The sequence below is a fragment of the Stylophora pistillata genome, chromosome 9, assembly GCF_964205215.1.
Source record: "Stylophora pistillata chromosome 9, jaStyPist1.2, whole genome shotgun sequence".
In the NCBI taxonomy this organism is placed as follows: domain Eukaryota; kingdom Metazoa; phylum Cnidaria; class Anthozoa; order Scleractinia; family Pocilloporidae; genus Stylophora; species Stylophora pistillata.
Window position 1 is genome coordinate 26360201 of NC_142527.1, and position 25131 is coordinate 26385331.

General features: G+C 39.6%; 2 protein-coding genes and 1 long non-coding RNA gene across 5 annotated transcripts in view; 2 read left to right on the forward strand and 1 right to left on the reverse strand.

Moving 5' to 3' along the window:
* LOC111327880 (tolloid-like protein 1) overlaps positions 1-19536 on the forward strand; it is a 47024-nt gene extending 27488 nt beyond the window's left edge. The window contains exons 6-15 of the mRNA XM_088732476.1: positions 11505-11840; positions 12123-12232; positions 13312-13543; positions 13946-14068; positions 15126-15292; positions 15799-15970; positions 16640-16765; positions 17435-17574; positions 17675-17882; positions 18508-19536. Of these exons, the coding sequence (XP_088588602.1) occupies positions 11505-11840; positions 12123-12232; positions 13312-13543; positions 13946-14068; positions 15126-15292; positions 15799-15970; positions 16640-16765; positions 17435-17574; positions 17675-17882; positions 18508-18896 (2003 nt within the window). The 3' untranslated portion in view covers positions 18897-19536. The remainder of the gene's footprint in view (positions 1-11504; positions 11841-12122; positions 12233-13311; positions 13544-13945; positions 14069-15125; positions 15293-15798; positions 15971-16639; positions 16766-17434; positions 17575-17674; positions 17883-18507) is intronic.
* The window catches only part of LOC148724064 (uncharacterized), a 31849-nt gene extending 7089 nt beyond the window's left edge, over positions 1-24760 (reverse strand). Inside the window, exons 1-4 of one of the 3 annotated variants that reach the window (XR_015991480.1) lie at positions 24275-24760; positions 22178-22258; positions 21964-22032; positions 20706-21612 (exon numbers count right to left, since the gene is read on the reverse strand). This is a non-coding gene — a long non-coding RNA (uncharacterized LOC148724064). Of the gene's footprint in view, positions 1-20705; positions 22033-22177; positions 22259-24274 lie in introns of those variants that run through there. The other 2 variants (XR_015991479.1, XR_015991478.1) reach the window with 2 other exon arrangements.
* Positions 1137-5929, forward strand: LOC148724065 (monocarboxylate transporter 10-like). The gene is made up of 5 exons (XM_088733622.1): positions 1137-1523; positions 2374-2637; positions 4016-4590; positions 5030-5402; positions 5526-5929. Exons 2-5 carry the CDS (start codon positions 2421-2423, stop codon positions 5711-5713), a joined length of 1353 nt encoding a protein of 450 aa, XP_088589748.1. The 5' UTR covers positions 1137-1523; positions 2374-2420; the 3' UTR covers positions 5714-5929.
* Positions 24761-25131: the final 371 nt, after the last annotated feature.

Genomic DNA, 25131 nt, shown 5'->3' on the forward strand with positions numbered 1-25131 from the left:
ATGCAAACGATGTGACCTTTGAATACGTTGAATGGGAGAATAAGAAAGCCTCTTGTCATCGCACTAAATGTTAACGAGTATTCTTAAGTATGATGAAAATAAAAATGAAATTCTACCTGAAATGTTCGCTGAGGTTTCTGTTGCTGAAGACCGCGAATTTTGGCGATTTGAAAGGTTCTTTCTTCGTTTCATTGACCTTTGTTGTTGCTAGCGTATTACACCTGCACCGGAAATTCATCGGTTGGCTTTCAATCAATGATTTACGGTTCATCTATTTTTATCCATTTATACCTTTTAACTTATGCTGTAGTCGTTTAGGTAGGTAAAAATCCCTTTAACGTTTTAAATGGAGCTCTCATTCTTTAAAAAGACGTTTTAAACAGCATATACAAGATCCTACACAGTAACAGGTTTGGCAGTTTCTTAGTAACAGGTTTGGCCAAGAAAACGATGTTGTTTTAGTCGTACGGTATTACGGTTATTGTTGCGCTACACGTGCACTGAAAATATCAACAATTCGCTCGCAGTCAAACATACATATTTTTACGTTCTTCCATTTCTACTTGAATTTAACCTGGTAGATGTATTTGGGAAATTTTTAGGTAAGTAACAATCCATTGGTATTTTTATTTCGTGGGACAATTTCAACACGGGAATATTTAGTTCATAAAGGGGACGAAAACGTTTTTGAGGTTGTGTTTTCATGACAAGCCGCCGGTCAAATTTTAAATTGGCCAGATTACCAGCAGTGTGGTGAATTTTTTTTTCTTTTTGATTTAATGAACATACGGAACGCACCCAATCCAAACTGTCATAAATATCTGTCAAAGAACTACCATGAGATCTCTTGCCTGGTGTCGCACGCTAGTTGTGCGGCTTTTCCCTGGAGTCATACGACTCGCTATATTACGTAACTACAATGAATGTGAATTATAGGACTTTCGTTTCACTTTCGAGTGGATTATAACGGAACTTATATTTGATTTCACTCAATTTTTGGTTTTGTTTGTTTGAACTGCCAATATCCTTTATAGTACTTGAGCGCTGTACTCACCAACATTTACCTTAGTTATAAATATTACTTGTGGGATTTTCCCAGTTTGGATCGGAAGGTAGGTATATACTTCTATTAGCAATTTATGAATAATATTTTAAAACATAGGTCGGTCAGCAATCACTTTGAAAAGGACATCAATATATCGATATTACTTTTGTGAAGTTATTATGTCATAGCTTTGTATCCTTTTTTTTACTTTGAACACGATGGCCATATGATGACAGGTTTCTGCTCCTAATCTGCCCTTTTCGGTTGGGACGGTTAATTTCCAACCCGCTGTGCGATTAACTGTGAACTGCTTGACTGAACGAACAATACGGTGAAACTACACTAGCATCACTCGCTCGGCTTCGGGAAAACAGAAACCATTTACAAGAGATTGCGGTAACCAGGCCTCGGACAAATCCTGAAACACTTCTCTGGACTTGCCTTAGATCCTCTCTACTGATTTTCAACACTCTCGAATGTAAGTCAACATACTTCAAAGCTTCAAAGCTTCTACAATATTGTTGTACTAACGATACGCGAACAATGGAGCTAAATTTAGTTCGCGAGACACCATTCAATTTAAGAAAAAAGAATATTCATGCGCTCTTTAGCGACAGAAAAACTGTACACTTTCTTCGATGGTTTATCACTCTTGAAATGCGCGCGTATTTGTTGCGAGTTGTGTCGTATTTTTCGGAGCCACGCTAGGGTGTGGAAAATTGCGAGTAGTTATCAAAATGTCCGCTCATATCATATGTTAAACAATCGAATAAGCGATTTCTTATTCCACTATCATTTAATTTCCCGGTATTTTGGCCTATAGCTTTTAAATATATCCTACTACCTCATCTGGGCACTGCATTAAGTGCCGAAACTATTCGGAATTGTTTCTTTAAAACCAAAATATCTGAAGAGCGTAATGAGTAATGAAAATAAAAATCATTTACACGGCATATTCATCAAGGTGACACGTGAGGTATACACGTGCGGAGTACACGTGCGCCCATGGATTAAAAAATTCAAAGTTTAGATCGTTTAGATCTGTTTTCCCATTTTTTTTACACTTTCGTCCGCCGAATTTTTGCCCCGTTTTACAAAATGTAATGCCATAGGATATTTTTTTTGTGTTTTATCATCCGAATATGGTAAGATGGCTCAATAGCGGTAAATATCTGGTGTCTCGTAAACTAAGACCTCCAGCTGAAAACTAATACCTTGAAAACTTGTTGAACTGGAAGTTACGTCAGGTCACCTATCTTTGTTATGATTACTGGCGGTAGTTGGTTTTTAGACGAAAAGTGTAATAGTTACGGCTTGATTCTTTACAGAATTACATTTTTTGGTGTTCAGAGCAGCATCTGTACACGATTCAAAGATGTCTAAGGATCTGAAACGACAGGGTGAGCAGATCCATCAGGGCGCGTGGAAAGCGCTGGAAAACAATTCAAGATGCCAACCGGATGGCTGTCGATCGTGGCTTGTTTGTGCGGCATCTTTGTTAAGTGTAGTTGTTGTTTCGGGGATTGCTTTTAGTTACGGTTTACTCCTACCGTCCTTGATGGATGCTTTTGAAGCCACTCGACAAGAAACAGGTAGGTAAAAAGAGTGCCAAACACCAATTTCGTAATAGTAATTTTTGAGTAATGAAAATAAAAATTATGTACACGTCTCATTCATCAAGATGATACGTGCGGAATACACGTGCGGAGTACACGTGCGCCCATGGATTCACTTTTTCAACGAGATGTGCGTGCAGAATGCATGTGTGGAGTACACGTGCGCCCACGGTGTTAATCTTTTAATAAAATGATATAAGCGTGCGGGATGCACGTGCAGTGAATTCAATTTTTTACCGTGCTCGTTGTTGTTTGTTAGGGGATTGCTTTCAGAGTTATGATTTTCTACTACCGTTCATGATGGATGCTTTTGAAGCTAAGTAACAAGAGTACAAAACATCGACTTCACGACTAGAGTAACGATAAAAAAATATGTTCACGGCACTTACATTCAAGAGGCATGTGTTAAGGAACACTGGAATCACTAGAACACTGGTACGACCCGGAACATGCCAGAACATTGCGGAATTTTGAAAAAAGCAAAGAATAAAAATACAAAATTTGATATAAAATTGATAAAACATATATGAAAGAATTAAACTCAATTTGTGTGTTGTTTGCGCTCTTCTTGCGTCACCAGCTTGGTTTTCCGCTGACCAGTAACTCCGTTGTGCTTTGCACTTTTACAAACATGGTTAATTGTGCGTTTAAGTTCGTATCGTTTAGAATTGTAATCCGCTCTAGTCACTTCAATCTTTGATGATCTTTCTGTCTTTTGTTTTACAAATACGGTGACGTGTGGTTAACTGGGCGGCAGCCGGGAACGTTCTCAGATAGACTTAAAGCCCGGCAATAAGAAATCCACCAAAAGCGTCTTTCACACTTCCTTGAAATATAACATGTTCGTTTTAAAATGTCATGCGATTCCTAAAACTATAATTTTGTTGTGTTTTAGTATGGTACGTTCAAGCTCGACCACTGAAAAACCATCATTTCTAAACAAACATCGAACATACTCGGTAGGTTAGTGCGAAGTTTTCAAAGGCGTTTAGGTGGAAAATTTCTAACTGCCGGGCATTTAGTCTGTTTGAGACCGTGCCCAGCAGTCTGATCAGAAACGTAGAATTTCTGAATGTCGACTATCGAGCGATATTATGGTATGCACAAGCTCGGAGAATTTGTCTACTAAAAAAACCAAAGTAATTTTTGGAATCGCTTGACGCTTGCAATTGGTTTTTAGCACATGTCTATTCAAGATCCATTACCCGTCTTCATCCATCATCCAACATTAAACCACTACCAAGTGTCAGTAACCTGTGCCTCATGTACCCACAATGCTCTTTAATGTTCGTCGTTCCCTTTTTTTTTTTTTTTTACTCTACTAAAAGCTAACCTTCGGCCTGTTGCATTGCAGCATGGATTGGCACATTATACGTGGGGTTCTCCTTTTTCGTGGCTCCTATTTCCTCCTTCATCAGCGATCATTTCAGCTTCAGATTAACTGCTATTCTGGGATCCCTCTTAGGAATTATTGGTTTTACCCTTGCTTCATGGAGTTCCCATGTGTGGATAATGTATCTAACGTTTGGTATAATATCTGGTGTTGGGCATGGATTGATTTTCAATTCTTCTGTTTTGGTGATTCTGCAGCATTTCGTAAAATGGCGGTCAGTAGCTGTTGGTATTGTGGCCTCAGCGCCAGCTATTGGCATGTTTGCCTTCTCTCAAACCACTCGCGTTTTACTCAGTACGTTTGGATGGCGGGGGACAATGATAGGATACGCAATCTTGTTCTTTTTCTGCGGATTGAGTGCAACTGTATTTGTAACTCTTAAGAAATTCAAGGAAGACGACAGCGACATCAATTCTTATGGAATAAAACAAGAAGAATCAAAGACATCATCTCTGCTTGGAAATCGCCCTTTCCTGATTTTGTTTACTTCATTTGTTTTCATTAATATGAGTTATTTTGTCCCTTCTATACACTTGGTAAGAAGCAGTTTGAGATTTTAGGCTGACATTGTTGAATTGCCTCATCATCACCTCATGATAGAAAAGAAACATGTAGAGGTGTAGAAGTTTGTGTTGTCAGAAATGCATGTGGGATAAACAGAAAATAAACTAACAGAAGACAGACAGGTAGGCAGAAAGGTAATCCGGTGGGAAAATAGATGTAGTGGTAGAAAGACAAGGTGAAGGCTGGGAAAGAAAGAATACCTGCTTACGATTGAGTTTCCTGAGGTTTTGTAAGACTAACAAAATGGTTGACGGACAGACAGACTACACTCATAAAGAGAGTAGGGCTGTTGGAAAAGTAGGTAGATGGGCGTGCTGACAGGTAGATGGACTAGCTGGTGGGTTCATTATCGGCAAATCATAAATCATGAAATATTAAATTTGATGAGCCTTTATCATCGTATATTTCCAGGCAAAATACTGCGTAGAAGAACTCCATATGTCCGAAGAAACTGTTTCCTTGTTATACACTTACATGGCTATAGCTTCCTTCATCAGTCGCCATCTTTTCTGCAAATTGGGAGACTCTCCATACTTGAATAGATTCTATCTCTACCAGGGGGGCATCACCATCAGTGGACTATGTATCATATGCATTCCTGCAGCAGGGTCGTTTCTTTCCATACTGATACCACTAATGGGGTTTGCACTCATGGATGGGGCCGTATCGGGGCAACAGTCTCTGCTTGTATTGGAATGTGTGGGACATCACATGGTGAACCGCGCGTGGGGTTATATAATGCTTTTTGCAGGGATTAGCGCTAGTGTTGGACCTCCTTTAGTCGGTAAGTTGAAGCTAACGTTGGGTCGGAGGCTGTCTCTTTTTAACTTCCACCACCTACTATCCACTCAGTGTTATTGTTGAACATGTAGAATGACCTTTCGATATTTGTTAAACTTTTTGATAGGTCTCATGGCTGACAAGCTTGGCTCATATGTTATCCCGTTTTACGCTGCGGGCGTAGTGCTAATAGCAGGGGCCTCCATCACCTCACTGATGACTTGTGTAAAACAACAACCCAGAGAAATTGACTGCCGTATTGTTCAGTCAGAGGTGGAAGAACTCTCGGTCGCAGTAAAAGAAACTGTATTGTAGAAATGACATTTTTTTTTTTTTTGGTCTTTTAATATTTCTAAATTTTGATCGGCTAGTGGCTCTGTTTTATTGTTCCGTTCGCGTTATCTCCTAAATATGCGATTTATAGAGTAAGAAAAAGAAAAAGAAACTGTATTGTTGAATGACATTAATTGTTTTGGTCTTTTAATATTTCTAAATTTTGATCGGCTGCATTCAATAAGCCTTGAAATAATACTAGTGGTTCTGTTTTATTGTTCCGTCCGCGTTGTCTCCTAAATGTGTGATTTATAGCTAAAAGATTGGAAATCGTAGAAAAACGTATAGAGCTGAGGGTAAATCAGGGAATTTAGAACACAGGAGGATCCCTCGCTTAGTCGTTCATAATTTTAAGAGCGAATTGCTCGGTATCCTGGTCAATCACAATAAATTTGTCACTCTTTTGGCATCCTTTCTCGTCTTGAGATTTGTCATTGCTTTCTTGCATTATTTTGATTCACCTATTCATTAGAGAGAATTTGAGTATAGCTCGTTCGTCTTGCTCTATGCTGGAAATGGATTGTAAAGTCATACTAATCAGCAAAAAGGCAAGTATATTCAAAAGTACTTCACGTATGGGTGCATATTCGTGACCTTTTGGTTCCACAGAATGTTCTTGGCTCGTTCTTGGCTAAAAAAGACACTTGCTTTGAACTGTCTGATACATTCCAACGGGCGTCTAATGATTCTCGTGAGTCGTGACCTGTTTTGGACACTCTCGAGTGATTCAAGTGTCCTCAAGTGTTTTTGATCGTTCTTCTCATTATTAGGGACCTTAAGCAAACCACGACGGCGACGGCAACGAGGACGTGGAAAAACAAAAGATTTAATCGACAGAACAATAGCTCAGCACGTGCGTTTTAAAACTTACTACATTTCTTAGCCGTCTATTGCAAGACAACGACGTGCAATCACCAAAATTCGCGTCGTCTGCGAACCGAAACCGCGACGGCAAATTATTTAATTTCTATTTCGAACTGAACGCTACTTTTATCCGTTATGTCGAGCTTGAGGTGTGGCGCCTTATGAAACGATAAACACATGCAGCCATTTTCGAAATTCTAATTAAAATTAGAAATTCATTTTTTAATCAACGTCTTCCTTGGCGTCGCCGTCCTGACCGCTTAAGGTCCGGCTAAAAGTAGCGTTCAGTTCGAAATGGAAATTAAATAATTTGCCGTCGCGGTTTCGGTTCGCAGACGACGCGAACTTTGGTGATTCCACGTCGTTGTCTTGCAATGGACGGCTAAGAAATGTAATAAGTTTTAAAACGCACATGCTGAGCTATTGTTCTGTCGATTAGATCTTTTGTTTTTCCACGTCCTCGTTGCCGTTGTCGTCGCCGTCGTGGTTTGCTTGACAAACACCTTAGTACATAACGAACAGGTTATACGAATTCACTCTATTGTTTTGTATTGGCCATTGAGACAGATTTTCGTGATTCACAGTACGTAAAAAAACGCAAGGGGCGTGGATTTCAAATGCTTTCTTTCTAAGTTCGAATTTAATCTCTATTTTATACACGCGCAAGTGATAGACACAAACCAATCTAAAATCTTTCTTCTTTATTGCTTTTCCAAAACCTTGGGGTTTTCCAATAACGAAGCGGTCAACTAAAATCATGGCAGGAAGAAATTTCTTGAGTATTTTGTGACCAAAGCTTAATGAATTATTTTAATTTTGCAACGTGTACATGGATATTAAAAGGACAAAAGAGAAAGGTAAAAAATAGCTATTAGTTTTGCTTTGAGTCATAACTACCTACCATAATCACAAAATAAGAATTTTCGCACCAAAGTTCGCGGATCTTGATTACTCTATAGAGAATTACGGTCTAAACTTGTTTTTCATTAAAAAAAAAAAAAAAAAACTGACGGTCTTGATCACGACGGAAGTTATTCTGAACGGTAACGCCAACCATAATTACCTATCCAAAAGCACTATTCAGAGAAGCGTCAATTAAACCCGAATATATTTCGCAGCTTCTATCGGAAGTGGTAACATTAGCTTCAACAGAAGCGGTTACGTGGATGACGAAGGAACTTCTTTTATTCTACGTTGGCCTGCTGCACTAAACTTCACCTTTGCTGAGAACGCCCAATACTAGAATTTTTCATTTTTAACTAATCTGCATGTCAGAAATAATTAGTAATGGTGCCTCACTGTAGTCAGCTTTGGCTGCCTGTGGTCGAAGAAATGGTGCGATTACAGTAGCAGAATATACCAAAATAAATGTAATGGACATGCGGAGTGCACATGCACTAATACCAGTAATGGTTTATTTCAACAGGATGATGCGTGCGAATGCACGGGTGTGGTGCACATGCGCGTGCGCTCATAGCTGCAGGTTTTACTGATGTCAACAAGATGATGTGTGCAGAATACACGTGCAGAGAAATGCGAATTTTTTCCGCGTTTGTGATTCCAGAGGTTACAAGAGGTTAGTTGGCACCATTACAAATATCATAGGGCCCCATACACAGACAGTGTGACCGTTTGTGTAGTTTGAAAGAGAGTTTAAAAAAAAGGTTCTCATCATTACGTTACGTCACGATTATTATTCTCCATTTTCATCCAGATTAGCGCAAGTGTTGACATTGTTGTAGCTCAAGACGGCGAATTTTTGAAAATCCTACGGATTCTTTGTTTGCTGTGGCGTTTAAGAGTACTGGAAATATCGCTGGTTTGCACTAAGTCTGTAAGGATAACATTGTCCTAGTATAGCTTAGTCACGAAAATGTATATTGTAAACGTTTAGAGTAATAACCCACTAATCTCTGATTTATTAAAACGGAAGTTTTAAACCGCACACGTAGGAGAAAAACATCTCAATTTGAAGGTTATGTAACTTTCAATGACCTCTTCAGTTGACCCTAAGAATGACTAGCGTCCAATTTCTCTCTGCCATGCACCCCCAAAGTCACGTAATTAGGTCACGAAACGAGAAAGTGTTTACCAACTATAGAAGCTCTTGATTGTTATACACATTCTCCTTATCAGCACCTTAGGAAATGTTTCGATAACAGTATAGAGAATATGCAAGCTGACGTTAGGGTTTAAAGAGTTATACAGCGAGGAACTGGGCACGTGATCCTTCCCACTGATCTCGGACGGAAAAAATTTTGCTGCGTGCAAAACAAACACATTGCAAAACAGCGCATCTTTTGAAAAAAAAAAAATCTTAAACCGCCAATTCCAATTGGTTTAATGATGCTGGCCGCATCAAAATCCACCTCTTAAAAATCAATAACGCGGATCTTCCTGAAACTCCGAAATCTTGTAGTGTTTGGCGACACGCGTTTGGTGTGGTGACGCGTTAACTTCTGAAGTTGACTTCCTGTCTTGCATGCGGAAATTGTAAAAATTGCCTCACCCTTTATGGATAAAGCTGGAGCGATTAAGTTATTTGCTGCGCAAGCGACTTATACACATCTATGGTCATGGAACGTTCATTTCAACCTTTCACCAAGACAAAAAAGTTCCCGCAGGTTGGATATAACCATTTTATTCTTTCCTGCTGTTGATACACGGTCTCTTCCCTTGAAAGTGCACTCATTGGAGCGGATTAAAGGCATGAAAACAACGTGGGGAGACTTGAACACATGTGGTTCGCATATTTCTTTTTAACACATGCGTAGTCGTGCACTTTGACCGGTCGTTTAATCAGTTAACCCTTAGACGAAATTGAATTCTAAGAACCCCTTTATACGAGTTTACGAGTTTATAAGGCCAAGATCGGGGAGATATACCGGGTAGAAATGAAGATAGCAACAAAGCGGAATAAATTAGCTAAATATTTTCAGAAATGGAATAAGCTTTTGCCACATATCGTTTTGTGGGATGGGTGTCGTCCAAACAGTGTAGAGTAGCATAAGAGGTAAAATTTATTGTAAAACACACAATTTAGCTATATACTATTATTAAGGTACTACAAACATATCAAATACATATATGAAAATACATGTTCATATATTTAAGCAATAGTGAAAATCAGACCTGAAAAAAATTCAGGCCTGTACGGGATTCGAACCACTGACCTCTGCGATACTAGTGCAGCGCTCTACCAATTGAGCTAACAAGCCAACTGGGGCAGGCCATCAAATTAATTCGACATAAACCCGTAGATGATAAATCAAACAACAAACATATGAAATACATATATATGAACTGCGGTTAAATAGTGCTTTACTGCGAAGGATCGTGCACATATACGTTTCATAACCGCAGTTCATATATATGTATTTCATATATATTTGTTGTTTGATTTATCATCTACGGGTTTATGTCGAATTAATTTGATGGCTTGCTCCCAGTTGGCTTGTTAGCTCAATTGGTAGAGCGCTGCACTAGTATCGCAGAGGTCAGTGGTTCGAATCCCGTACAGGCCTGAATTTTTTTCAGGTCTGATTTTCACTATTGCTTAAATAGTGCTTTACTGCGAAGGATCGTGCACATATACATATATTAAGGTACTGTAAGTAATTTACGCAACATATTGAAAGGAGTGTAATATGTCGTAAAGTAATGTGAATAGAGAGTATCGTGTAGGTGATGACGATGACTTTATTTAAACTCGGATGAAAATGTGGCTTGTTCGGCCTCTAGTAATAGAGATGCTCATATACCGCGGAAAAATATATGAATATAAATTATAGAGTTTGAAATAATATAAGCCTAAATATAAATGATGATATAAAATTACAAGTTACTTAGTTTTCTTATCTCATTCCTGAAAGGGCCAAATTCGGCCATTAATCTAAGCTTATCAGGTAATGCATTCCAAGCCTTATTAGCAGCAATGTAAGAAGTCGATTTAAGGCCGTAAGTTGTGGTCTTGGTGGAAGTAATCGAGAGTAAGTCATCGGCTGTAATCAAGTTTATTGTGAACTATACTTTGTTAGTGGTGTGTTCTCAGTAAACTATTGTAAGTAACGTACTGTAACTGAGTCCTGTAGTGTAATGTAAGTAGAGTAATGTTTTGTAAAATGCTAAAATATGAAGAAATTACAAAAAAAAGAAACATGCGTAGTTGTACACTTTGACCGGTCGTTTAATCAGTTAACCTTTAGACAAAAAGTTTCTATTATATGACCAGCATCTAATTTCTCCTTACATTATCACCCCTGAATCACACATCAAGGTCACGAAAATTACGAAAATGATCACTAACTAAAGAAACTCTTGATTGTTAGACAAATTCTCCTTGTCAGCACCTAAGTAAATGTATAGAGAGCAGTATGGAGAATATGCATACTGATGTTAGGGTGTGGAGGGTTCTTGTCATATTTTTTTCGCCCTGATTGGTTGTTCTGTTTACTATAGTGTTGGTTTTACAAAACTCAGTCTAACTTCGCTCCATGCCAAAAGTGGCTCCTTGAAGTCGTCATGCCACAATAAACACATTCTTTTTTTTAACCAGAAAAGCAAAAGAAGGTTTTTTTTTAATTAAGATCACGGCGGCACGCCCTCTCCTTTCTCCTCATGGTCTTCCCTTTATAGGCAGTAGCGGATCCAGACCTTAAGCTAAAGGAGGGGGGGGGGGGTGAGGGGCTCGGTTCCTTTGTGTGTGCACACATAAGGGCTTTCTTCCTTCTGCGGGTTTTTTTTTTTACCTAAAATAGGGGGTGGGGGAGGACAGCAGATTCCCTAGGTCCGCCATTGATAGGCAACGCCGCGTTTTTGAACGTTTGATAATTCAATTTAACAAATAAGTTACCTCATGTGCGATAATATTGAAAGATCTTTAAAATGTCCATTGCTGTTCTTCAATTAGAATGTGGAAGAGCATTACAAGAGCAAAGCGGTACATTTTCTTCCCCTGGATTCCCCAAAAGTCAGAAGCACAAGTTATGTGAGTGGCGCATTGCTGCGACGCCGGGTGAGCGAATCTTTCTCAATTTTACCGTCTTTGGTCTCAGGAGAAGCTCAAGCAGATGTAGGGATGAGCACGCGGAAGTGCGGGACGGCTATTCAAAGTCCTCGCCCCTGATTGGCCGATTCTGTGGAAGAAAAGTGCCACCTTCAATATGGTCTACAGGAAATAGATTGTGGATTAAGTATCAGTCGTATGAAGTAGTAGGAAAACAAGGATTTAAGGCAAATTACAAAGGTGAGAAAAAAAAATTCGTCCGAGAAATTGAAGAAACCTGACCAGTTGCCACTTGGCGCCTGCAAGAAAAGTTGAATATGGAAACTATGTTATAGTATACGGTTCGGTAGCAAGAGTGCTGCTGTGATAGTTAGGGTGCAGAGAAAAGGAAGGAAGATAGGAAGAAATGCCGGAATAAAGGTGGTGAATGAAGTAAGATAGAAGAAAAGGACTCAATGAGGCAAGGCCATGCTTTCTGTAGGATTTACTGTTCTAAGGCACAGTTTACTTCGTTATTTGCAGCGGTATGCGGTGGTGACATAACCTTTCCGCAAGGAACCATTCAGTCACCGAAGTATCCGCAGTGGTATCCCTCGAACAAGAAGTGTACTTGGAGAATCACTTTGCCGACGGTTTGTACTACGTTCAGATACAATTATAAATGTTAACTATTATTTCGAGGGTGTCCTTGTTTTGAGAAATGTGTTCCAATAACATAGAATAACTACGGGTATGATTAATTCCATGAACGGGATATCACCGGTCCATTCCGGTAGTTTGCGAGACGGATGGAATTTTTTTGGCGCTTTTTCGAGAGGAAAACACAAGCTTAAGGAGATCGCGAAAGGCGGGGCGGATCGCAAGGAGGCAGTGTGGCCGAGTGGTTAGAGTGTCGGACTTGTAATCCGCCGCTCCCGGGTTCGAGTCCCACTGGATCTGTCTCACGGTAGCCCCGAGTTCAGATCCTTGGCCACGCTTGTAAATAGCCAACTGGTTTGCCTCCGGCCGGTTGGGGTTGTTAATGATGTTGTTAATGATGTTCTTAATGATGTTATGTTCAATTTAGACCATTTGTTTCATTTGTTTGCAAGGACCACAATGGAAACTACTGGTTCACCAGTAATTGTGTAATCCTATAAAAAGACTTTTTTTATTCCATATAGATACCCTTCAATAGTTTGATACTAGACTCACAGTTGTCTTCTAATTAGCTCTTGGGAGGAGTCAGCTAAAACGTAGTTTGCGAGACGGATGGAATTTTTTTGGCGCTTTTTCGAGAGGAAAACACAAGCTTAAGGAGATCGCGAAAGGCGGGGCGGATCGCGAGGCAAACATCTCACACTCCGAAAAGAATGCTTTTTGTCTTGTCTCGAGCGTGGTGAAGAGGAAAAATTCTGATTTTTTCATGAGGGATCAAACCTCCGACGCTCGGATTCCTCTCCCTATTGCTGTACCACTTCTCCACAGAAATTCCCTAAAAGAGAGAAAGAGAGAGAGAGAGAGAGAGAGAGAGAGAGAGAGAGAGAGAGAGCGAGAGAGAGAGAGAGAGAGAGAGAGAGAGAGAGAGAGAGTTAAGCCACAACTAGGGGTCAAATGTGACCCGCGTTCCCCATGCTGCTCCTCTATCTTGCCATGTTTCACATGTCAGTTTGTAGTTCTGATTCTTGATCAATCAACCTAACGAAACCTTTTGTGGATGATTCTTTTCCAGCATTTTAGGGTAGGAATTCGCTTTGTTGCCTTCGATATCGAAAGCCATGATAAATGTGTTTATGATTATCTTCAAATAAATGATGGCCCCGAGGACTCCTCGTCCCTTCTGGGACGATACTGTGGAAAGCAAATTCCTCAGGAGCTGAAGAGCAATTCCAGTCAAGTGACAATAAAGTTCTCTTCAGATGGAACCATAAACAAACCTGGCTTCTATTTGAACTTTTTCTCAGGTAATTGTTGGGTTTTGGAAATTACTCTGCTGTTTGCTTTTTGATGTCTTTGCTATGAGTGAACGATTTGGAACGTTTTTCATCGGTTATACAAAATAATTCCGGAGGCTGCAACTACTTTTGTAGTGATGGAGGAGTATCTGACTATCTGAACTCTCGTATAACGATAGGTTCAGGAACTGAACTCGGCCCTCCGCAGTGAGATGCGAGATCTCTCACATCCAGCCTATCTCTATTCCCCAAACTTCGCGGGAACAAAGTGCAGAGTCCTCACCGTCTCGGGAGGTCCCAAACGTTAAAGATTGGCCCATCTTGTGCGCTCAAATTGAACAATGAATTTGATTCATTCTGGCAGCACTTAGAACCAGTCTTACGATAATTATAATGTATGACATGTTTCAGAGACGAACGAGTGTAGAAATAACAATGGTGGATGCCAACAGATTTGTGTTGATACTATTGGTGGCCATCGATGTTCGTGTCACCCTGGGTACGAGCTAAGATCAAATAACAAAGATTGCGAAGGTAAGCGAGACAAATAGTATAGCAAGGAACACGGCGTAGAAATGAAAAGAACGCTAGTATCACAACCTTTTGGTAGAAATGCTCATATGTTAGTTTGGCCCGGGCACTCATTAAGTCTTGGAGATTTGAAATCAAAATAAAAGTTTACATTATTTTGCCTGGGCACGAATGATTCTTATGTTGTTGCATGTATCTCTTATTAGTATATACTAAGACAGTGGATTGCGTTGAAGGCGCGCTTTGATTGGCTAGTCGAACTCCCAATATCCTTTGCTATTTACCTCCGAGCAACTCGGGAAAAAATGGCGTCCCGGTTTACATCCATGACAAGCGAAGAAATCACTCAAAATAACGACGGTGGTGTATATTATCTTACTGTTTTAGTATATGCTAAAACAACTGCTGTGGATAATTACCTCGCCGCTTCGCGGCTCGGGAAATATCCACCACTAACCACCTCCACTGAGGTGAATAGTTGTTAAATATTCCGCGGTGATAGTCACTTAACGATGACTTTTGACCAATGTCCAGCCCCGTGCGATGATAAATTGGGTGTTTTCGCGAGGGATGTGGGCAGAGGTAACATATGTTGCCATTTTACTGGCAAGTCGGGAAATTTCAAAAGTGAGGTGAAAGTCAAGCAAGATTATATTGAATTGATTCCCGTCGCTTTCTGTCCGGTCAAAAAAAAACTTGTAACACCTTGTCGCATATTCAGATCCAATCATACACGACCCATTGCAGATTATATTATCCAAGAGACAATGTTTTATACAGCAAATACTACTAAGCTATCGGCTGGAGGGAGATTTATCCGGTGAATAGCATTATGCACCCTTCGACCAACTGATCGTAACTTTTCCATTCGCGTTTCACCGCGCTTCTGGTATTTTCTCTTTTTGATGTTCTCTGGGTTCTTTGCAATATTCAGTTCGGGTGGTAACTGACCTTTATGGTAACTCTGCTTTAGTTTACAAGTCTTCATCATCATACGCGCAAACACCACAAGTGTTCATGAGCTCGTAAATGTGTCTAATTTTAATGATGTTTTACATAGCTGTCTGTGGGGGAACGCTAATAGCTCTTAACGGTAGCATTACGTCACCAAGCTACCCGGACAACTATCCCAAGAATAAACGCTGCCTTTGGAAAATCATTGGACCTAAAGGACAAAGGATATCACTGAAGTTTGAGAAGTTTCACTTGGAGGGAGATGTGAATGGAGTAAGTTTATACATTTTTTCAGCAAAAAGTTCTAAATTTGGTCTGGAATCAATGACCGAGAAACGTATGACGCTCATTAATGACACAGGAATGCCCTTGAGTACACAGATTTTTTAAACAGTTTGATAAAACTTAACCTTGAATTCAAATTGCGCTTTCCGGCGTGGTCAAAGTCGTTCTAGAATCTTATGGGCTTTAGTCCTTGTCATCCACAACAGCCTTACTCAGATGATTTGGCTATACTGTACTTCCAGGCTTGATTCATGGCCTTTACAAAGAAACAATGAGTCTAATGAACTTTGGTTGTAAAAGTTTAAAGTTACTATAGTTGTATCGTAAGACTTTTTAAGTGTTTCCACCACGGGTGCGTACAAAAATGCGAAATTTGTTGGACATCATGTGAACAAGAGGCGAGTGTTTTCCTTCAAGTTCCTCTTATTGTCATAATTTAACTTTAAAATTTTGTGTATTGACAAAGTCTTTTGCTTCACTGCTGAATCATCCAGGTTTGCCGTTACGATTACGTCGAAGTAAAAGACAAGAACGACCAGGTTCTTGGAAAGTTTTGTGGTGGAAAGCTTCCTCAACCAGTGACCAGCTCATCCAACCTGATGTGGGTAGCGTTTCGTTCAGATCACACTCAAACTCGAGTTGGATTCTCAGCCGTATATCACTCAGGTAACCAACGCAGAATAGAGATCAGTGTAAGGACCTTATACATTCATGAACAGTCGAGAGGTAATTGTTTCGATTTTCCTTGGAGGCTTAACGAGGCCGGAGGCTTTCCTTGGGGACAAAGTGAATCAGTCATTTTTCACTCAGCTCGGAAGAATGCTGTAACCTCTTTAAATCCTGAGAGTGATCAAAATCGAATTCCTCCTTACACTAAGACAGCTGTAGCACTCATTAAGCTCATGAGAATAAAGGAAATGATCGGCAACTTAAGAAACTTTGATTGTCAAACATATTTCCTTGTCAGTACCAAAGGAAATGTAGAGGTGAGGTGAGAGTATGGAGAATGTACGTACTGTTGCTAGGGTGGAAAGGGTCCAAATTCGTATTAGCCCCCCCCCCCCTCCCCACACACACACACACACACACACACACACACACAAACACACACACACACGTCTTCGTGCCTCATTTTTTCGTGTTCGCTATCAAGTTTGATTTCCTCAAAGTTTCAAAGACATAACTCGGCGAATCTGAAATACGTTTTTTAGCGCCATCACTCGAGCCAGCTTGTCTTATATATTGGAGTCCCTTCTACTGAATCCCATATGGTTTATTAAATATGCTTTCAAGAATGCCCACTAATGTATAGTTTTTTTTCTTTTTTGTCTGTAGATAAAGACGAATGTCAAAATAAGAACGGTGGATGCCAGGAAAAATGTGAGAACACAGTTGGCGGTTACATCTGTTCCTGTAGAGAAGGATTTGTTCTACAGAAGGACAATCATAGCTGTAGAGGAGGTGACAGCTTTTTTTGAGACCTGTCTTTGTCCTATGACCTTTTCATTCCTATCAGCAAAGTGAGAATCATGTAGGCAAGGTCGCTTGTCCGAAATCAAGCGTCTTCTAAACCTAAGTAAAACGTGGCACTTTAGAAATATCATGTCATCTTTGGTGCTAGTCATAAATTGGAATTTACTAATGCTAGTCTTCAACATATGAATCTAGCATGAGACCTATCTCGCTAACGGGCTCCCCTGTTCGTAGCTCAGTGGAGAAGCGTCGGACCGCGCATCCCGAGGGCCTGAGGTTAGATCAATAGTGAGAACTGTGCGTGTGGAAGGTTAAATGAATCACACTTCTCTTTATTCTTCAATCAGAACTTCGATTAGCTATGATCATAATTAGTTTTTAGTCACCTTACTTTAATTTCTCATCACTTCTACATCGCTGACCTAACACACTTGTCACTAATGAACTTAGTAGAGGCTTTCGCTACCACCGAGTTGTTTGTAGGAGGTCATTGGGTGAGCAACAGAGCGCGAAATTCGAATGTTACGGGTTAAATTCCTTGTGAGGGACCATGAATCAGGTTTTTCCTTTGTCAGACGTGTGTAACAAAACCAGTTAAAATTTTCTTTAGAATCTTCCTTTATTTAGTAAATGGATTTCGATCTTTTTTTTTTCCAGTAAATGGCTGCGGTGGTACCTTGACAGCCTTATCTAGTGAAATAACATCTCCAAATTACCCAGGATTTTACCAATCAAACAGAGATTGTACATGGAAAATTGTAGTCCCGCCAGGAAGTCACATACAGCTTACCTTCCAAGTATGGTATATTTATTGCCTAAGAGCCCGAGCGACCAGTTCCACAAAATCATTGCGTTTTCTGAATCAAAGTTTGGAATACATCTCAACTTTTCTTTTAGGAAATCGATATTGAAGATGGTAAGAAATGCACTTTTGACTACGTTGAAGTCTTCGCTGGCACAGGCCAACAAGCTGATAGCCTCGGCCGATATTGTGGGACGACAACTCCTGCAAATATTCATTTTTCCAGAGCTCATAAAATGTCTGTGAAGTTTCATTCCGATAAAGTGATGAACAAGAAAGGATTCAGAGCACAGTACACTGCAAGTGAGTCATTATATTCCAAAATTTTCAGCAGAAATAGCTGAGACGGAGGTATAAGGGAAACACACGGCTTCTTACCATGGCGGCCTGGGTTCGATTCCCTACAACCTGACTTTACATTTGGGTTAAGTTCGTTTTTGGTTCTCATCCGTGCTCTTAGTGTTCTCTTCCACCGCTCATAATTTTTTCCACAGGTATTCCAAGTTCATACAATGAGCGTCTGTAAATATGTCGATATATCTTTGTCGCTCGAAAGGCCGGAAAATATTAAGCCTTGCACGAGACTGAACTGTCGCATCCTTGGCCTGAAAATCAGAACTGGTTTAAAATTAAAACAAACTTACATCGCTCTGTCGTTTGTTCCTTTGCACGTTGTGAGTTTTCTAGGCTGATTTAAGGCCGTTTAGCTTGAATTGTTTCTAGCTCCCCTGCTTTGCCTTACTGAACATTCAACCATTAGTTATATCCAAGCTCGTAGAGCGACCATGGTTACCTACACAAATGTTTTGCATAAATTTGGTATCTCCCTTTTCCTTAATCATAAAGAAGAAAATAAACGCTCGATTTTACACAACTCATTCTGCATTTAATTTACTTTATTTATTTTTATTTTGTTTTGTTTTTGTAGTGTGCAGCGCAAACCTTCATGCGTCAAATAACAAACGTCAGTTCTTCTCTCATCCAAGTTATGGGAGCGAAGATTACAAATCAAGCCTTCGGTGCTCATGGCGACTGACTACTCGGTCTGGATATATTATTCACTTGCGCTTCAAGGAGTTTGACGTTGAAAATGAGAAGTTATGTGGGTACGATTACGTCGCCATCCGTAATGGAAATAATAATACTGCGCCATTACTGGGACGAGTTTGCGGACAGGTATCGACTAAACCTACGCGTGAGTTCGTATCAACCGGAAATCGAATGTGGATAAAATTTCAAACGGACTTGACAAACAACAGAAAAGGATTCATTGCAGAGTATTTCAGATCACGCAAAACTGAAAAACGATCTTTATAGGAAAAGACAGGGGCAGTCGCTCCGTATATGTGGAAATTTTTCGTTAGCGCTAAAGCAGTAAAGTAAGACAGCCTTAGAAATTCCCTGTAACGCTACTAACCACTCCCGATCCTAACCAGTTAATTAAGTAAGGTAAGCATAAAAGGTTCTAATTGAAGCAAGAGTTATTTTTATTCATTAATCATTTTATGTTTCAACTTAATTGTGATAACCTGTGATTTGTTCCTTCTCGAACTGTTCTGTTCAAACAATTTTTGCGTATGATTTTGTATAGTTTTTTATTTATTCTATGCCACATAAAAAAAAAGGAATGAAAGAAAAAAATGAAAAATTCGACAGCTGCTATGGTTGTCAAATAGAATATTTTCGTTATCTACGGCAAGAAAGTTCATCAGTTTGAAATCAACGATTCGTTTGCCACAGTTTTCTTAAAATAGTACACTTTCTTACAAATCTTGATGAAGCGTTTCTCGGGAATGCAAGTTTTTTTGTCTTTGTTTATGTTTTCTTTCTGGTTGCACGCGAGAGAAGGAAGTACGAAGCGAAACATTTAGTTCTTAGCGTAGCCCATGCGTATTGACCGTTCTGTAAAACTGATTTTCTGGAGATAGTGTTCGTATAAATAAACAGTTGCGACAGACTTGTTCCATACTGAATATGCGCTGATGCATGTCAAGGGTACCACGTGAACCATCAAGTTGGAAATACCATCTCAAGTTGCAACCTTGTTGTGATCGACACATTTTCTCAGCAGAGTCATATAGGAGAAGAATAAATTAGAAGTCTAAGAGTGGAGAGCTCCTGGAATCGACGGTGATCCACATCAACTCGAACCTTTTTTTGCCATCAGCCATTGCAGTGGTGCTCGTTTTCCAACAAGACTCGCACTGGATAAAGGAGTTCCCATTGTAAATTATTCGAACTTGTTTAGCCGTCTACCAGTGCAGTGATGCTCATTTTGTAACAAGGCTCGCAATGGGCAAAAGGTTCCGATTGTAATTACTCGAACGTGTTTTGCCGTCAGCCAGTGCAGGGATGCTCATTTTGTAACAAGGGACGCACTAGATAAGGGGGTTCACATGGTAAATTACTCCTTGTTTTGCCGTCAGCCAGTGCAGTGGTGCTCGTTTTATAACAAGACTCACATTGGGTAAAGGGGTTCCCATCGTAAATTACTAAGCTGTCATATGGTTAACCCTCTGCTTAGTAATCCCGAAAGTGACTGGCATCTTATTTCAATGTACAGTATCACTGCAATCATGCAAGTAATGACCATCAGGATGGCTCTCGATTGTTAACCAAATTCTCCCTGTCAAAACCATTGGAAAGGCATAGAGAACAGTATGGAGAATACGCATATTGATGTTGGTTTGTAAAGGTTAAAGAGCTGGCCTTATAACAACCTGTACGTGGTAATCTACCGTTCAAGTTCTGAGGACATGATTGAAGCGATAAGGAGTATATCTACTCCTATACAATAATCTCGTCCTTCGAAGGTTACCCTCCCCCCCTTGTCTTTTGTCAGGTTTCCTTAGCAATTCGCTGCTACCCATTCAACGCCCGGGGGGGAGGGGAAGGAAAGGTCAATTGGGGGGTAAAGTATCTTTTTCCTGAAAGATCACACTACCACCCAGCCAGGTCTCGCATCCTTGCCGAAAGTCTCGCTGGTTATCGGGCCTGAAACTTTAATTTTTGCCTTGCCATATCGTCAATTAGCAATGAGATATTGGTAGTTTTGAAATATAAAATGCAATTCAGGTCCCGTAAAAATGCAACACAGGACCCGTACCATTGTTTCATAGACGGGTCCGTATAGTTACCGTGGTTACGGTAGCAGGACTTTCGGGAAACAGGCCCCTTGAACCAGATTTAGGTTGGAAAACAATATATGCGACATATCTAAAAACCAACTCATGTAATAATAAAGAAATGGCGAAGATAGTTTTTGACCTCTTAGATTACGTATAGTTTCCTCCCTTTCCTGATGTTTCATTGTGTTTTGAACAACTTTTCCCATTGACCTCTATATTCTGCAAGAAATAAAAAGTGCTGATCATCAGCGAATCGAATTAAGGTGATTCCTCAGTATTGCGCTGCGCATCCTGTAATGCGCATAAAAATCACGCAATCAGGTGGATAAGCGCGCGCGCAGTCCGGGAACGTTAAATATTGTAATGTTTTTCAATCTAAATGGACTAGGCAAAGAGATGCCATGTCTTTAGCTCTTGAACGAGCACTGTGACCTACAATTTTTATTGCATAACTTTGGTGCACAAATTATCCCCCTGAAATTGGAGAATTAAAAAAAAAAATCATCGAAGGGATAAAAAGATATAGCTAAAAGCGTGCACAAGGCCCCTTACTCGAGGATACAAATTATAACCTAGAAAGCAACGACTCGAGGAACGCTTTGAGTCGACGTCGTTTAAAATTGTGTGATTTGTCCACAAAGTATGTATCAAAACAATTGTTCCATACGTTCGAGGCTTTCTCATTTTCAGTGTTAGATATAGAAGTCTGAGAAAGTGGGAGAAGGATGAAAGGTTCGGACTGAGTACAAATATTTCCTAGACATAGTTAAATGATCTTTCTCTGCCATTATGTCAACCAGCCATGATTCTTAGACAAAGCTTGTTCTCTGGCTTTGGCCAACATGATGGTGTCAACTGAGTCATCTTTTTTCAATTCTTGGAGCATTTGTGAGTCTGCAAAAATCCTGAAAGTTATAAATCGATCGAAAATTAGGAAATGTGCAGGCGATGACATTAATATTGTACAATTTAGTTACCGACTAGATGTCTGACTTTCTCGGAACACTTAAAACGACTAGTACTGTTAATTGAGTTATTAATGGATGACTGGATGATTGTCCTGCGGCATTTGCTGACAAACTTACTATCAGTTATACTGGCCGGATAATTCTGAGAATCATTTGCACTGTTTACCCGGCTGGGTATGACTACCTAACTGTTTTATTACCTCAGTTCCTGGTTAATATGACTGACTCGGTGATTTTAGTTACTGAAAAGCCGCTTGAAGGTACCGACTAATTAGAGAAGTTACATACCCTACATCAGATTTTCATGCTGTACCTGTCCTTACACATCTTCCAGCAGGAACACCGCGTATGACATATCTGCATCAAGGCAAATGAGGAATGCAGTAACAGTAAAAGAATGCTTTAAAATAGCTTCAATGGTTCAAACTAGCTTTCATGGACCTGCGCGGTGAACCTGATCAGCTTGTTGAGAGTGAAAAATATACCTGGAGTAATCCCTTACCCGCCGTGGAAGATGCGGATTGTTTCTACGCGAAACCGATGACGGTCGCAAAGGAAGCTGCCGAACTTGCTTTCCTTATACCTGCAACAGTAATCAGTGGAATATACCGACATCATTGTGGAAAAAGAAAATAATTCACTCAACTCATCCGTTAGGTTAGGCCTCTAGATCTGCTATGCCATGAACGCCGTTTGAGATAAGTCCTGTATGCAACAAGAAGAACTGAATTGAAGAGATTCTTTTAAGAGAAAAACCAAAGTAACAATTGCTAATGACTTCGATGTTGAATTCGAAAGAACGTTGTCAGGTAATATTTTTTTCGAAGCAACACCTATGGGCTTATTTTGCACGGTTTTAAACAGAATAACAAGTCTTATGGACCATGGTTCAGAAAAATAATGTGGTCAATCTTAAGGATCGAGAACATTTCCAAACCGGCACATCTTTCCTGATTACTGTAAATTACAAAGCAAACCGGTACGTTTGACGGTGATTTACAAGCACCTGGCTTGCTACTTTTGTTTATATTGAATAAAATATATTCAATGGTTCAAGTATCATGAAATGAGTCAAGGGAAAACAGCATCTTTGAGACCGAATTGAATTTATATTTCAAATCAGCGTTCTCAGAGTGTTTTGCAGTAACTCTATGTACTCGTACCTCAGTTCCGTCTTGTCACTACACGCACATTTTTAGATTAAATTATGTCAAGAGACAATCTCTTGGTTATGTTTCACCGTCTTTAAGAAAATCAGAGCAAAATTCTTATAACGATGTTTTGGTCATTGTAATAACGGGCAGTAGGACAGACACAAATGATAACTGTTTTTAAATCATATATTTTATACACAGTTGCTAATAGCATAACTCATCACGTTGCAATGAAAGTCGCCAAAACAGCGTCAAAACGACCTTAAGCGACAAAGCGACACGGAAAAATGGTAAGGAGACTTAACAGGTTATATTCCTCGCTTTTATTTTCCTTTTTAATTTTTTTCTTTATAATTTTTTCCTTCTTTTAGTGGCCCACGCTTACGCTTATAATTCAAACTTAATATGTTAGGTATTCCCTTGATAACCTTTTAGACCTCGAAATCACACACAGTTCACTTAGGCCGCCTGTGCGATAACATGTATTTATTTATTTATTTATTTGTTATAGCTTAACCAACGTGTACCCGTATCCCCCCTCCCAAGGAGAAATTTAATGGCACAGGTACTGCGGTCGATTACCTGTTTGTAGAGGGCCCTCTATACTTCCTTATCAAACTCAGTAACGTAAAAATATTTTACTTTTTCATGCATCACGCGTAATATTCAAATTTTTTTCACGTTCAGGCAAAATTTAAAACGATCGCGTTGGACATGAAAATAAAAAAACAAATTCACAAATTAATCCGTTTGAATTATTCTGTCCTTACCCAACCACATTCAGCTCTTCATTCACGAGTCATGTTTAAATAAGAAAAAAATTACTCACGTGGACATGAAAAGATCTCATAATTTTTTATTCACGAATAAAAAAAAATTAAATAACGATTTACGACAAGAAAATTGCCCAGTCACGCTTCACGAAAAAATTATGGGGGACCCTCTTTGCAGATGTTTGTATGATAGGTGGAACTGGTATGTCTTGAAATCTCACTCTTGCGAAGGGGCTTGGATAGATTATTAGCGATTCGCTTTTGGTCTTGTTTATTCCGAGAATGGCAAATTAACATCGAAAACGTCTACTTAAACTCTACGCAAATCTCGACGTTGGCGGCTTTCTTGATTTTTTTTCTTTTATTTTGTCATTTTGTTTTTTTCTTTTCTTCACCCTTTTTGATGTTTACTATGTGGACTCTACCAGGTGAACCTCGTCCTTCCATACCCTTTCTTTGTAGAGAAGAAGAAAAGAAAGCGTGAAATCTTTCTTGAGCCTATGATTGGGTGTTAAAACGATCCCAATTAGATAACGTAATGACACACAGGAATCCCATGCAAACGATGTGACCTTTGAATACGTTGAATGGGAGAATAAGAAAGCCTCTTGTCATCGCACTAAATGTTAACGAGTATTCTTAAGTATGATGAAAATAAAAATGAAATTCTACCTGAAATGTTCGCTGAGGTTTCTGTTGCAGAAGACCGCGAATTTTGGCGATTTGAAAGGTTCTTTCTTCGTTTCATTGACCTTTGTTGTTGCTAGCGTATTACACGTGCACCGGAAATTCATCGGTTGGCTTTCAATGAATGATTTACGGTTCATCTATTTTTATCCATTTATACCTTTTAACTTATGCTGTAGTCGTTTAGGTAGGTAAAAATCCCTTTAACGTTTTAAATGGAGCTCTCATTCTTTAAAAAGACGTTTTAAACAGCATATACAAGATCCTACACGGTAACAGGTTTGGCAGTTTCTTAGTAACAGGTTTGGCCAAGAAAACGATGTTGTTTTAGTCGTACGGTATTACGGTTATTGTTGCGCTACACGTGCACTGAAAATATCAACAATTCGCTCGCAGTCAAACATACATATTTTTACGTTCTTCCATTTCTACTTGAATTTAACCTGGTAGATGTATTTGGGAAATTTTTAGGTAAGTAACAATCCATTGGTATTTTTTATTTCGTGGGACAATTTCAACACGGGAATATTTAGTTCATAAAGGGGACGAAAACGTTTTTGAGGTTGTGTTTTCATGACAAGCCGCCGGTCAAATTTTAAATTGGCCAGATTACCAGCAGTGTGGTGAATTTTCTTTTCTTTTTGATTTAATGAACATACGGAACGCACCCAATCCAAACTGTCATAAATATCTGTCAAAGAACTACCATGAGATCTCTTGCCTGGTGTCGCACGCTAGTTGTGCGGCTTTTCCCTGGAGTCATACGACTCGCTATATTACGTAACTACAATGAATGTGAATTATAGGACTTTCGTTTCACTTTCGAGTGGATTATAACGGAA